General features: G+C 36.0%; 1 protein-coding gene across 4 annotated transcripts in view; it reads left to right on the forward strand.

Moving 5' to 3' along the window:
* The window catches only part of RBMS1 (RNA binding motif single stranded interacting protein 1), a 138,346-nt gene that overhangs the window by 85,253 nt on the left and 38,029 nt on the right, over positions 1–15,064 (forward strand). For all 4 annotated transcript variants that reach the window (XM_088519488.1, XM_088519487.1, XM_088519489.1 and 1 more), the window contains exons 3-4: positions 11,440–11,498; positions 14,079–14,170. In XM_088519488.1, the coding sequence (XP_088375614.1) occupies positions 11,440–11,498; positions 14,079–14,170 (151 nt within the window). The remainder of the gene's footprint in view (positions 1–11,439; positions 11,499–14,078; positions 14,171–15,064) is intronic.

Consider the following 15,064-nt stretch of genomic DNA (forward strand, 5'->3'; position numbering starts at 1 on the left):
TTTTGGTTTCTTTCTTACAGTGTATTATTTCTTTTAAAGAAAAGTTCTTTCTGTTGTCCTCTTACAGGCAACGAAATAGTCATCTTGGGCTATTGACAGACAAAACAAAACAAAACAAAGCATCTAGAGGTCAGTTAAGCCCAGAAATGCGTGACCATGCCATACAAACTCCTCCTTTGGCATGTGTTTTTGAATCTGTTCAAGAAAAGTTGTCATGATATGTGTGATACAGAACTAACTCTTCTGACTTTGAAATTATCTGCCAGCTTTTCTCTGGTGCACTGGTTGATTGATTTTCCTGGCACTATACCAGAATGTGTTTTTGAATAGTCCCTTTTGTGATGGCTGGTGCTTTGGGTTCATGAAGCTGCCGTGACTGCTCCTTTTAAGCAATATTGAATCTAGCGTGTTTAATGCAGATGCCATCCTGGCTTGCAGAGGCAGAGCCATTGGAACATGCAGGTGGTTGGGCCAGTCTTGAGTCATGTCTTTGTGCTGGTTTGGGGTTTGCCATGTTGGGCCAGTATTAAACTGCCTCTCTTAGGCCCATCAATCCAAACCCTTCCTCAAGCACGCTAGCAGAAGGGCGGCCTGGGCTGCTAGACTTCTTCCATGGTGGCATTTGATTTAGTCATTGTAGGAAAAATTAATGGAATTGAAGGTCTAGGGAACTGTATTAGTTTCAGCTAGTTCACATATATTCAACATTATAAGCCGGTAATGCACAGTGTGCTGTGACTGCATATCTGCTTACAACTCAGAAGTAAAAGTAGGCTGAAGGTGTAGCGATTTCAGTTGTACTTGGCTACCTACTTTAATGATGAGATTGGAACAGGTTAATGGTATTTTTGAAGAAAAAAAAAAGTATATTTAAACTTCCAAAAGCAAATTTCCAGATAAGTATCTATTACATTCTCTGTGCAAAACTGCAGAAAGCAAACTGTCTCCTGCTTACTTCAATCAATATTCAAAAAACTGTCTATCTTAAGCAGTGTGAAACTGAGGAAGTGTCACTGCGTATGACCCTGATGCATCCGCCACAAAGGTTGCACTTTAGATTTTGTGCTACAGCTTGTGATTGCTCATGTATCTAAAATTTGGCAACAGATGGATAGTATTTTTTTAATGCATCGCACTTGGTCCCTATCTCAGCACTTAATACTGCTGCAGACATCTTTTCAACAGAGCCCTACAATTCTGATCAATAATATGTGAGCTGATGTTTCCGCTCAATAACATACAGCCACTTAAATGCCCTTCTGAAGTATTTTGACCCCTGGAGAGAACTACTTTAGTACAACCATTTTCCCTATTGAAATGGAGATATTTGCTATTCAGCACAGCTGGGTCTTGAGACTAGAGAAGCAGATTCAAATAGGGATCAAATCCACATGCCATGTTATTAAGGGGGCAAGGACTCTGGAAGGTCTAACAGTGATTTTGAATAATTCAGCTATTTAATGCTGTTTTAGGGTGAGTGACATTAGGTTACCAGAAATTAAAGATTTGACTTGTAATAATAATTCTGTAGTTGTTTCATAATGAGGTGTTAATTCCAGCATATAATATCTATTGAAAGCAGGATGTTATTATGAATATTTCATAAAAGAACTACTGCCACTTTTGAAATGCAATTCAGAGAGACTGAAGGTTATTTAAATATATGGAAGGGCTCTGGGTTTTGTTTCTCTTATGCCTCCAGACAGAAGAGGAGCAATCAGCATTTTTCAAGACTTAAATCAGTGCAAGATGCAGGTAAGAACAAATAGGTATATTTGCCTAGCAGGTATCTGTGCCCAGTAGGTCAGGTCTTTGGCTCTTGTCTTAGTATTACAAAAACACAAGGAAAACATATAAGATATGCTGTAATATTTCATTAAAACAAAGACAGGTGTAATTTTAGTGGTCAAGCAACTTTTGTGCAAGATAAGTGCAAGAATTGTGTTATATATTTTGTCTTTTGACAGTATATATGCATATATAATATATATTTTTGATATATCAAAAATGTTCCTCCCACACCAACTGTATGAAACAATTCAGAGTTGGAGGGAAGTGAGATGTGGCTGAAAGTGTCCTTGCACTTTGTCAGTCATTTTCTGACACCCTGGCTTTCAAGTCCATTTAGGTGGTCTTGCACTTTGAAGGGTGTAATACTTTAGTTAACAAGTATATTAATGTGATATTAAGTGATATTACAAGTGATATTAATAGGAAAAATAAACAAAACCAAAATCTCCTGCACGTAAGTAGGCTGGTAGCATTAATGCATGTACGCACAGGAGGTAGGTTCACACTAACTAGGGTAGTAGCTAGAATAGCATCATTGATTTATACTGTTCTCACTAGGACAAAGCAGGGAAGATGTTGGGAACTGGTAATAAATAATGTTGTTTTCTTCTTTCCTTGTCCTTCATCTTCTTTCACAAGAAGAAATACACTCAGAGCCAAAATAAAGGGCAATGTATCATGCACTGAAAATGAGTGAATTTGGTTTCTTTGGATGAAAAAGGAATCGAATGAAAAGAAAAATAGTCAGTCTTCAGGTATACTGTCTAGAGACTAGTTTATGCTCCCAAGCTGATCTGTACTGCTTAGCACAGGGAAGAGAAATGAGTTATAAGAATAACAAGAACTGCATTCTCTTACGTCTTTATAGTTTTATTCCTTAGAGCTGTTAGTGTGGGCTGTGCAAAATTGGCGAAGCTGAAATTTGCCAAGATTTATGCCTGGATGTAGAAAAGCTGCCTTATTTTCAGATTAGGCGAGCTGGCAGTGCTAAATCAATATATGCAAGCCTGCAGAGCTGCCATGAGCTTAGCTTACTAGAAACAATATTCCAGACTTGTAATTTGAACCTGTTTGGTACTTCAGTATTCTGCTTGCAATTGAATTATAACTATGAGTTTTAAAAATATCTTTCATGCTTATTTGAAACTCCTTGCTTCTCACTGTATGTATTCTTTCAGTGAGCCACACGAACTATGAATCTATGATTTATATTTTCAAAGCATATTGCTTCAGTTTTTGAGTTTTTTGATGGGGTCTGTTTGACTGTTCGAAATACTTTTCTTACTTCTAGAGCTTTACTCTTAGTCCAAGCATACACTTCCTGTCCATTGCATAGTGTTAAGGCAGGAGAACAACAGGGTGAGACCATTTTGCTTTCTTAAAATCATATTTTTTTTCTTCCACCTTGAAGCTGTATGAAACTGTATACCCCTCCCATATATGAAACTGTATACTCCTCATTGCATCAGTTAGTATAAGTATGGCCATCGTGCAGCAAATTTCTGTGGAAAATGTAATTGTCTTTTTATTTAAGTATGAATGCTTGTAGCTTTTTATTATTATTATTATTATTATTATTATTATCTGAACTGGACACTAAATGATGTGGATTAGTCCAGCCTTTTTCATGAGAAAGGATTTTTAGAGGTAGGCATTTTGGTTTTCATAGAGATAAAGTACTTACTGATCATTTCTTGTATGAATGTTTTAACATATGTTATTTGATTTATGACAATTTTGAGATATATTGTTTGTGATTATCTGTAAGTGCTGCTGAATAGCTGCACAAACCATTCCTGTAAGTTAAATGACCCTCAGTTCGGTGTCTTGTATGAGAAGTTTCTGTAATGCTTTCAGTATAAGAGTACTACTTATTGATTACAGTATACAACGCTAGAAGTAGAATAGTAGTAAATCAGCTCTGAAATCACTCATGATTTACACACATCAGTTCATATTTCATTTTCTATATGCTAAAACTGTTTTCTCAGGAAACAATGCTGCTTAATTCAGGAAAAAACAAATCTTTTACTAACCTGGTTATTTAACCCAGTAGAATGTTGTCAGGAAGCAATATCTTTAATATTAACCATGATTTGTATCTATGTATGTTGATATTTGAAAACTGAACATAGTTCAATCCGCACAGTTTACATCTTTTAAAATGCTTAGCATTTGAACCTTAAGATGGTCAAATAGGAAAATTAAAACTATAGACTCAAATAAGCTACGAAGTATTTATACACCTCTGCTAAACCGCAGATTTCACAGACTATAAAGAAGATAAGCATAAACAATTTCATTTTCCTTAAGAATCGATACTTTCATTAACATGTTACTGTTTTTTTTTCTGAGTTTAGGAGAAATAAAGCTCATACAGTACTTGTACATCAGAGGGCAAAGGTGTTAAAAGGGCAAATCCTTCTATGCTCCTGATGGCTTGTTTATCCTGCTTAACCTATAAACTGTAAAGTAACAAGGCTACTGAGTTGGTAGGCAGCCTAGCAGATGGTTCAGAGATTATGCTAACTAGTCAGATTCTCAGAAATTGGGGTGGGCTATGGCAGAGCAGCTCTGAGAGACACTGCCTGGAATCAATGTCTTGGGTTTGATACTTGAAATTGTATTTTCCTTCAAGGAAGTGACAGCTTCCTCCTAGGTTTTTCTGTTACAAACACTTTGACTGTAGCTAAAATGAGTAGGTAATTGGCAAATTTAGGACCAGCCTGTTGGTATCCAGATTTTCATAAGAATCAAGAGAACCTGTAGGTACCTGGCAAGGCAAGAGGTTTGCTCTGTGAATTTATGGTATTGCTTTCTCCTTTTTCTTTGTCTGGGGCTTTTGTTGCAATCTCTCCCTATCATCTAGTTGAACATTAATATCTCTTTAGTTTGTCAAGGATTAAATGGGAATTAAATACGAGCAGAGTAAATGAAGGTGAGCAATTTGCTGCTATCCTCATGTTGAACATCATAGCTGCATGATTTTTTGTTTGCTTTGAGGTTATGCACAGGTTGAGGAATGTAATTTTAAAAACTGACTATCATGAGTGGCCCCCTTGAAATGCTGGCCAAGGATGGCATCCTGCTGGGAAGGAATAGCAGAAGTCAGGGTGTCCTTATCTCCAACGAAAACACTCTTTGGTGGTAAAAATCATGCTGCAGCTGAGCAAAGATAGGCCAGCCCTCAGGACTTTGAAAAATCTCACCCTGAAGTGTGGGTGATTATTAATCACAGTTCTGCTAAATAGCTATATTCAAGTCTTTTGTGATGAGATTGATGCAAAAGATGCCTGTAAATGTGCCAAAGCCTAGAACAAGAGTCAGAGATTCTTACTCCAGAATTTGCTTTATTAATAATAACAAAAAATCTATAATCAAAATTTTATGGCCAGGATTTTTCATCTTTCATTATTTCCATTTTGATGCTTTTTTTTTCTCCTTGCAGTAACTTCAGTTGACTTGTTACTGCTAAAGAATAATATTAGAGCTTTTCCTTCCAACTCCAAAAGCTATCAGAGGGGGGGACTCATGGATTTTGTTTACCATGATTGTATTGTCATAATACTGAAGAATAATGGCTTTATTCCCTATATACATGTTGCAACATTCTTAACCTATTAAAAAGTCCTAAACATACATGCTCTTTTTTATTATTATTTTTTATTTAAGATTGATGGAGAAAACACCTTTGCAGGGAATAGTTGGATATATATCACAGACTAGAAAGCCACATTAGGATTGCTGTTGCAAATGCCAGCTGTAATATGTCTTAAGTGTTTAAACTATTTAGAGATACTAAAAGAGCTGCGGCAAATGAAAGAGCATTGAACTCTTTGAACTCACACTTTTAAAATAATCTCTTTGTTGTGCAGAAATGAGCATAGTAATCAAAAAACTCTTGCAAAATCCTGTCTAAAAACAAACAAACCAAAAAAGGCTGTAGGATGCTAGCAGAACTTATTTTTTCCTAATCTTTCAGTCAGCTGCTAAAGAATAGATAGAGATTATATGCATCTCCATAAAGCAAGAGGAAGGAAACATTTCCTGATTCTAAATACATTTCTTCCCTACCCCTACACATCATCTTCTGCTATACCAGGAAATAACTACTGTTTAAAAAAAAACAAAATGGATAGTTGATATTGGATATCCATTTTGTAATAATAATCTCCCAAATCTAATTTCTTCCTGTATACCTCTTACAATTCATTAGAGTTCTGAACTCCTGGCTTCTATACATATGCATAGAAGAAGAATACTATATAACAAATATATATATTCATAAAATATTGTGTTTTTTTAACCATTGCAATCAATACTGTCCCCACCTTGGGAAAAAAAAAAAAAAAAAAAAAAAGAAGCTATCTGTTTATACCTAAGAAATTAGAATTATACACTCATTATACTACATATCTGCTCTTCTAAGTCAAACAAGGATGAATAATTGTAAAAACTGATAAGATACCTGATTTTGCATCTGATTTTGCCTTTCTTATTTTGTTCTTAGTGGATTGCATAATTGCAACTTTCAGGTCCTGAAGGATAGATTGTTGATATCAAAGAAATACTACTTTATAGTATGCTAATGTTGGTAACTCTGTTGGTACTGTCATCAGTAATGATGATGTAGACTACATCTACACTAATTCTTATCCAAAATAAAAATACACAAAATTTAAAAGAAGAATTAAAGGTGGAGAGGACATGAAAGAAGCTTTCTTGCAAAGAATATACAATTGCAGCACAGGAGATTAGTAACTACTGAACAGAGACTAAAGCCAAAGATTTGTATTGTGTACATAGATCAGAACTCATCAAAAATTATTTTTAATGAATTTTAATGAAATTCTTTTCATTAGCAGAAAAAAATGTAATTTCCATCATTTTGCAAGATGAAAAAAAAATATTTGTTTTGCATCATAGTACATAATCTCATTCTAATTTACTTGGTTAGGAGCATTTATCCCCCAGGTAAAATCAAAACAATAAGGAGAGTTGGATATTTGTATACTTTGAAAATGCCATTTTTTCTGAAGCACGGGAGAGAAAACAATTATTGCAAATCACGAATTCCTGATTTTCAGAAGTGATTATGTGTTCTGTTTTGTAGCATGCATGTATTCAGGGTGATACTGAAGGGTAGTAGTATTCACTTTCAAACAGGGAAGTAGCACATTTAGAGTGCATGCAAGATGCAGAGACTGACTATATCATACATTTGAGTAAGGCCATGTCTGAACAAGAAATATTTCTTTTTAAGCTAATTTACAGACAAAATAGCTACACCTGCACATTTTTTTTTTATTTTAGTGTTACAATTAGTATACATTAATCACTCTGGAAGTATTTCCTCCATTTGCTTTACCCATTTGTTCTAGTTATTTACTTAGTCTAAAAAAACTTTTAGTTTGATGTGGATGCATTCAGCAACTGCAAGTTTTTTAAGATCCAGCAACCTGCTCTCCTATATGGCCCTCCTGACTGGATCAGCTTGTTTAATTTTCATTCTCTATTTCCTGTGGGTTACCTGGGGAGAACAGCGGTCCTTACTGAAATTTTGTGTTCAGCCAAGTGCTCTTTCCTTTCGCAATTCCCCCTTGTACTGAGGTCACATATCCAGAGCCACTTGTGCATTATGAAATTTATGCTCAGCTTTGCAGCGAGATTCTGGGTCTTAAAAGTGAAGAACATTCCATGAAAGGGAGCATTAAAATACTAAGATTAAAAAAAAAAAAAAAAAAAAAAAAAAAAACTAGAATAAACACAGAAGATACACAGCACTGTTTCTACATAGCAAAAGAGTTCTGACATCAGTCCCCTAAGGGACCGGGATAGGATAGGACAACTGGATTGGAGTTGATCAGAGAGAAATCTCTGTCAATCATCGACATGAAGTTCTGGAAAGTCCAGAGTGGAGGACCAAAGCAGCCATCCAGAGCAAGGACTGTGTCAGCAAAGGCAGGCTTGCCATGTTAGTCTGTGAGTCAAAGCAAGCCAGGTGGTACAAAAACCCTTCAAAATAGAAGTTGAATGACAGCTTGAAATTATTGCAAAATGGAAACGCTGTTAGCTTGGTAGTGTGAGGTATGTTACATTAATCTGTAGACAAAGATTTAAACATCTCATTCCAATGAGAATCAAACTTCTTGCTGCCTTTCCTATTGTGCCTCCTGTATTGCACCCAGATAAGTTCCTTTAGCACTCAAAATAGCACTCGTGCCAGAGACTTCAAGCTACTCTGTTGCCATTGCTTGTCACACTTGTGACAAAGGATGGCACCTTATCATCCTCACATTTGCAAGCATGTTCGTTATAATAGCAAATGTACGAAGAAAGGAAAATAAACATTGGTTCGTTTTGATCAATGAGCTTAGTCTTTTAGAGAACCCTTTCCTTTCATCACATGGGGCACCAAAATTAGGCTTCAGAGATGTTTTAAATCTGTCAGTGTGGTTAGTTGCACTGGGTTTGACCATCTTCCTGAACAATGTGATTTTTGATGTTTTGCTTCAAACTTTCTACTTGAAAAGATGCTAAAACAAAACTGCTCCCTTCTGATATGCATGTTGCCTGGCAGGGCATCATCTTAGGACAGCTGAGTAGCTGGAGTTACCTTTCTCTTTTTGCGCAAAGTTTATGTAACCGTTAGAGGTAAACGCTGTCTCATTAAGTAGCAGTACTTTCTAATACCTTTTTTTTTTTTTTTTTTTTGGTGCATAGGCTATTTCTGAGCATACTTCTCAAGATTAGTCCTAAATTGATAATACTTCTTTTAATTGCTTTAGAGGAGAGGGAACAAGCAGTCAACAATACAGCCCTTCCTCTTGCTTGCTATAGCAGGTACTGTGTGTTAGTTTAGGCCATGGTTTTGACAGCCTTTAGGTAGGTCATTGATTTCTGAATGCAGTTTCACCTACCAAGCTAGCAGTTGAATACAGAAACCTGCTTCAGCAGCAATGCAGGGACTTCAGGAGGAAAGCAGCCAATTTCATGTTTGCCGCCATTTGAAGGGAGGACTTTTGAGGAAATGCAAAGGGTATCTGCCCCCAAAATCATGCCACATGATAGCATGAACAAGGAGGTGATTTTTCATGCTGGTCAAGTCTGTCGTTAGAAGAATATTTATAGGGAAAATTGTAGAATAAATGGGAATAGCTTGCTATTCTTAAACTGGTCCTCTGATCCTTCTTAGGCTCACACTGTTGAAATTTCTTGGCAGTCTTTCATGGCAGCTGGTTCTCCACAGGAGCTGTGCTATCTAGGACAGGGAATTGAATCACTAGTCGTTTTGCACATCGGAAGAGGGTCAGTGAAATGGTTGTAAAGGACAGACATGCAGACGTACGTTCTGCGCCGTTGGCTGGTGTGCGTCAGCATCTGTGGGCCAGCCTAGTCCAGGGTCAGGCCCTGATTTCTCTGTCACCAAAAGCAGCCTGACAGTCATGTTCATTTTGTTCACATAGTTATTCAGAGCTGTATTTTTTACCTTCCTTCACCCTTGACCTGCAAGAGTGCTGGAGAGAAGATCATCATTCCTTCTCCCCCTTTTTTTTTTCTCCTTTTTCTCAAAAGATTATGTAGCTTGTCACTTTAAAAAGCTTAGAGATTGATAAAAGATGGCAGGTATAAAATACCAATATAATACTGGATTAAAGTGACACTGGAGCTTTATGGGTTTTTATCCCTAAAGAGCTGGCCTTTCCCAAAGTTATAACATGTACCTAACATGTAAATATGATATGTACATTACCCAGAAAAACTTTAGAGAAAGTTCAGAGGTTTAACTTATGCAATATACAGCTTTCTATATGTGAATGACTTACTTGGAGAATAATTGACACTAATGAGGAAGCACATACTCCAGCTATTTGGAACTATATTGCTTTATTACAACTTCTGGCATGACATATTTAAGTATACATAAATTTTCATAGGTTCTTGACATTTTTAGGCTATAGAGAGATAGTTTTATCTTTAGAATATAAAGGCAGATGTTCACAATTCCACATAGGCAAGGAAGTCAATAACTGGTGGCTTTGATTGCTGCAAATTTACCTTTATAATATTTGAGGCTACACAAGAACTTGCTGAAACAAAGAGGGAGCTTGAAACTCATCACAGAGATTGGTAACTGCACTGAAAAAAAAATGTATTTAAATGTTTTGGAGGGAAAATACTTCACAAATAGACTTCACCCTTGAATAATTATTGCTTTACGAGAAAGTTTTGAGCACTTTTAACTAACTAAGCCTAACTTGATTAGTCTTCTCAGCTATTCTGAAGAAATGTTAAGACTGCTGGGGCTTCAGAAATTGAGTTAGTTATATTAAAATGATACGATTTTAAAATGATTCTCAGTAACTTTCTATTAAAGTTTAATTTAGCAACTAGGCTGGAAAAAACTTGCTCTTCCCAAATTTCACTTTCTTTTGATAATAATATTGTTAATAATACTTTTTCAGTTTTAATTCTTGGGCCAGTTCACCCCTTGGCCTGTAGGGTTTGTGTGTACATGTTAATATGTTTTTTATGACAAAAACAAACACTACCAAGTTGTGACTCCTTTTTTGTGAATACAAATTGTATCAAATGTAATTCAAAAGCAAAAATGGGAGGTTGTGGTGAGAGCCTTGAGTCTCAAGTTCTGTTTCTGAATCTGCTGCTGATTCCCTACATATCTGCAGCCCTCAAGCACTTACATGCTAGGGGAGCTGCTTGCTCTTAGTTTTGAACAGTCTAAAAAGTAACATTTGGTTTCCAGGAAGACTTAAAATTTTCACCCACAGCAATAAATGCAACTCCAAATTGAGATCAAAACGCTAATGCCACATTCGAGAAACAACCATCATTCCAGTAACTGGGATTTTTGCTCATTTCCCAAGTTGATTGTCTTTCTCAGATGTTGGATGCTCTCACCTTTGGACTGCATAGCAACTGGGTGCCTTCAGATGTTCAGAAGCTATCGCACAGACAATGAATGCATTTTGTTTCATTTTACAAAAGAAAATTGAAAGTTTACAGAGAGAATTTTCTTTTTGTTGAGATTTTCCATTTCATTTCCATTTCAATTTTCCATTAAAAATAGAAGGGGGTAGGGAGGGTCAGAAAATTCTTTACCAGCTTTGGGGATTAGCTGACTCACACTTGTCACCTTCCAGCATAGCGGTTTTCATCTTTGGTTTTGTCAGTGAAAGGAAAAAGATGTCTATGGTTGTTGTTTTGTCGTAGCATTTCAGTTAGCAAGCCCAGCATAGACAAGACAGTTTCTTGTCTGCCTTATCTGGTAAATATATTGACAGGCAGAGTCCAGGCTTATGCTTACATGTCTTCTTTCATGTATCAGCATTTTAGTAGTGTCATATCTTTGTCTGTGTAAAGCACTTTTCTTCTGGCTTATTTTGTGATTCTGCTGTGTCACTGGTAATGTAGGGAGAACAGAGCATAATTATATATGAAATTATTGTATTTTTTTTGTTACTTCTCTCCACATATGAGTTTTCGTTATACAGTTATACAGTCTACGTATGATTCCAACTTATTAAAAGTATGTAGGTAATGGAATGTAAAACAATGTGAATTTGGTATCTGTTCTAACAGGATGTTTTCTTCTTTTTTTTTCTTTGCATATATATGCATGCATTTTAGGTATGGGAAAATTGTATCCACAAAGGCTATTTTGGATAAGACAACAAACAAATGCAAAGGTATGTTTGCGTTTAAATTACTTTCACTTGAGGGTCTTACCTGATTTTCTAAAATATACTCATGGTGTATTTTAAGTGATTTTAAGAAATTATTCAATTCTCATTCCTGAGCCAGTCTTATTCTTGTCCATAGTCAGCATATTCACTGTATTTGTTTGCAGTGGCGATGCAGGCAAACCTGAGCGAAGCTAATGTACAAAATACTGTTTGGCAGTTGGCCTCTACTTCAAAAACGAAAATGGACTCGAAATCAGCTTTTCCCCCTTTGCCTGCAGAAATTAGGGAAGCTTACAGAAGACCATTCAACTGTACTAATCATCTGAAAAAATTACATATTGTGGAAATCAGCTCTATTAATTAGAACAGTTTAAGGCAGTATTTAATTACATGTTCCAGTACTCTAATTACGTTTTGTTCTATGCTATTCAATGTATTGGAAGAAAAGAAGGGGTTCATTTTCACCAAAGTAATTGCAGCTGGAAAAAAAAATAAAACTCCTTTAAATAAATTGGATACATCAGTTTGGTTCACTGATCCAGAGCACTCATTGCAATTACAGTGAGATCATATCCCAGCAACATGTGTGGTGGGGGAAGGTGTGGTAGCAGACTCTGGAAATACCAGGTTTCAGGCTTTTTTTTTTTTTTTTTTTTTTTTGTTACGATTAAGAGGTTAGCTTCTAAGCAAAGCTAAAAAATTTGAGTCAGGTGATTTAGCATTAGGATTAACATTACTCCAGGTGACTGCTTGAATAAGTGCAAAGTTGATAGGAGGAAGCAAAAGAAGAGAGTTTATCATTAATCAAGTCGGAGTTTTGGGGGAAACCTGGAAGAAGTGCAGGACCCTGGGTTTGCTCTCAGCACTGCAATCCAAGCAATTAAACTGATTCTGAAAGTTCAGTTTCTGAACATTCCAGAGAGCTTTTTTTCCAGCTTGTATTGCAGATTTTACCTGCATGTAATGTGACTAGGAAAGAGTAGATGCCTTTTTCTAGTATTTTTATTCATTAGTACATTAGTACTTTTAGTCTTCCTTCCCCCAATTCCCAAAGACTTTAATAGCTCTGTCAGTAATATCAGTTATTATCCTGATGCTTCAAAGACTTAAGCACAGAATTTATCACAATAATTTTTTCAGTATCAATTTTATAACTTTTAAACCTCACAGGTGAAAGGCAGCAGCTCACAGTCTTTTGTAATGATATGCAGCAGACTGAGGCTACAGGGAAGTTGGGGGCATGTCACTGAAATTACAGTGGGAACCAAAGTAGGCAGAATGCAGATTTCTAAACTGGAATATAACCAAAACCTTGACAGCATCTCTGGCTCATGCCAAAAAAACATGCCATAGGATTTGAAAAAACTGAATCCGTGTGGGATTGAATTTACATATGATCTTAAAGATGGCTATGCCAGCCTTGATGGCATCCTTGCTCTCAGTATATAACTTCATCTATCTTGAGCCCAGGCTGTGGTGGGGTAGGTAGCCTCTGCTACCGGACAAAGCTAGTCTTGCCCTGGCAGCACAAAGCTCATGTGAGCTAATTCACTCTGTTTCATGTCAATATGTAACACTCCATAACACCACATGTTACACTGAAAAATATGGTGCTTTCTTTGGCTTTTAAGTAAGTTGACACTGATGCACAAGGCTGCTCTGGTGGCTCTGTGTGAATTAAGCTTGTTCAGATATATCACAGCTTTTTTGTCCTGCATGTAGACATATTCTGAAACAATACTACTACTATCCGAGAAAATAATTCCAGGTTCTGGCTTCCCCAGAGGGCTTTTATTTTTCTTGTTTATTTTATTTATTTATTTTTAAACATAATGTAGACATTGAAGAGAAAACAAAACAAAAAACTATTGTATATATTGCCTTAGGAAAGGATACGTATAATATAGAAAATTATTATAATTTAATTTGTTTTTACACTAACATTCAAAAATAATATTTTACATTATTAGAATGCTTTAGGGACAATTTTCTACATTCTGGCATTAAATAGGAAAAACTTGATTTGAAAGGACCTATGTATTCACTCATCTTTTAGCTTAATTGCTGTTATTATGTATATACAAGGAAGTAACTAGTTTATGAGAAACTGGATTGTGCTATGATAGGTCTGTATCTTTTAAACAAAATTCCTATCTCAATTTTCAATAAATGGCCTCTAATTCAAAGACTTATTTGTTTACTCAAGATGGACTAGGACTTTAGTTAAAAATAAATAAATAAAAAAAGAGAGATTATGGTTTTCTTAGTGATCTCTGGAAAATAAACTGATTATGTTGTAGTCACTTTGAGTGGAAACATAGTTAATACAAAGCACCATACCAGTCACTGGAATTTGGACACAAGTCTGATAGTGAGCACAGAAACTGATTCTTCCCCCTTCCACCGGCTCCAAGTTGGAGCACTTTGGGAGGCTGCTGGCTTTGGGACTACATGAAGATCTTTGGAGCTCAAATCGGCTCTTTTCACTAATAAGAAAATTGCATTAGATACCCATGCTTGTAGTATGTGAACTCTTTCATTATAACTGGTCGTCTTGTTCATGGACAATGTTTTATTTTTCAGGTTATGGTTTTGTAGACTTTGACAGCCCAGCAGCTGCTCAGAAGGCAGTTTCTGCTTTAAAGGCTAGCGGAGTCCAAGCGCAGATGGCAAAGGTGAGTTAAATAATTGGCTAATTCTTGCAAAGACTTCTGAAGATGAGCAAGCTCATACATTGGCAGAGCACTGGCAAGGTGAATTCTCGCATTGCAGGCCTTTTACAGAGAGCACAGACCGCATGCAGCACGAGACATTAAGGTGACAACATGGGTGCTTTCAACTGGTGCATCCCAAATCAACTCCACTACTGCGGTAATGAAACACAGTCTAGTAATATTTCCAAACTGCTCTGCTCGCATTTTTCATTTTATTCATGATATTATTTTCCCAATAATAAGGTCAATGACCTTATGAAGTGAATAATTAACAGGAATTTATAAGAACCCAGACTAAAAAAAGCTTCACAGAGTAAATTCAATATATTTATTTCTGGACAAAAGTGAATGGCAGTCTCACAATCTGGGGATGAATTTTTAGACATGCATGGCAAAATTTCTGTCTTCAAAAATTTTGTCTTCATATTCTCTATCATATTTTGTGCTAAAAAAATGGCTATTTTTTTGTGCTAAAAATATTTAGATCTGAAATCTCATGATAGATGAGATTTCAGTCACCTCTTTGACAATCTATTTCTGCATCAGGACAAAACAAGCATTATTAAAGGGAAAGAAATATAATCTTTCCTTTTGTCTCATTTTTACTGATTCTTGCTTCTGAGTTCGGTTACTAGTTAACAGTTATTTTTAGAGCATTGTCCTTTCAACAAAAAGTAAGTTTTGCAGACCCAGAAGACTAAGTAACTTTTGTAGACTAGTGATTTTGTCATGAATTCTCGAATAAGAATTCATGAATGGATTCTTATTCCAGAACGGGTTCTTGAATAAGACAGCTGACTGAATAGTCAGATGTCTCAATTCCAGTAGAATTCCGTAGACACCACTGTAAATTTA

The sequence above is a fragment of the Tinamus guttatus genome, unplaced genomic scaffold (assembly GCF_059628265.1).
Source record: "Tinamus guttatus ecotype Peru unplaced genomic scaffold, ASM5962826v1 Tinamus_guttatus_pri_ptg000060l, whole genome shotgun sequence".
NCBI lineage: Eukaryota > Metazoa > Chordata > Aves > Tinamiformes > Tinamidae > Tinamus > Tinamus guttatus.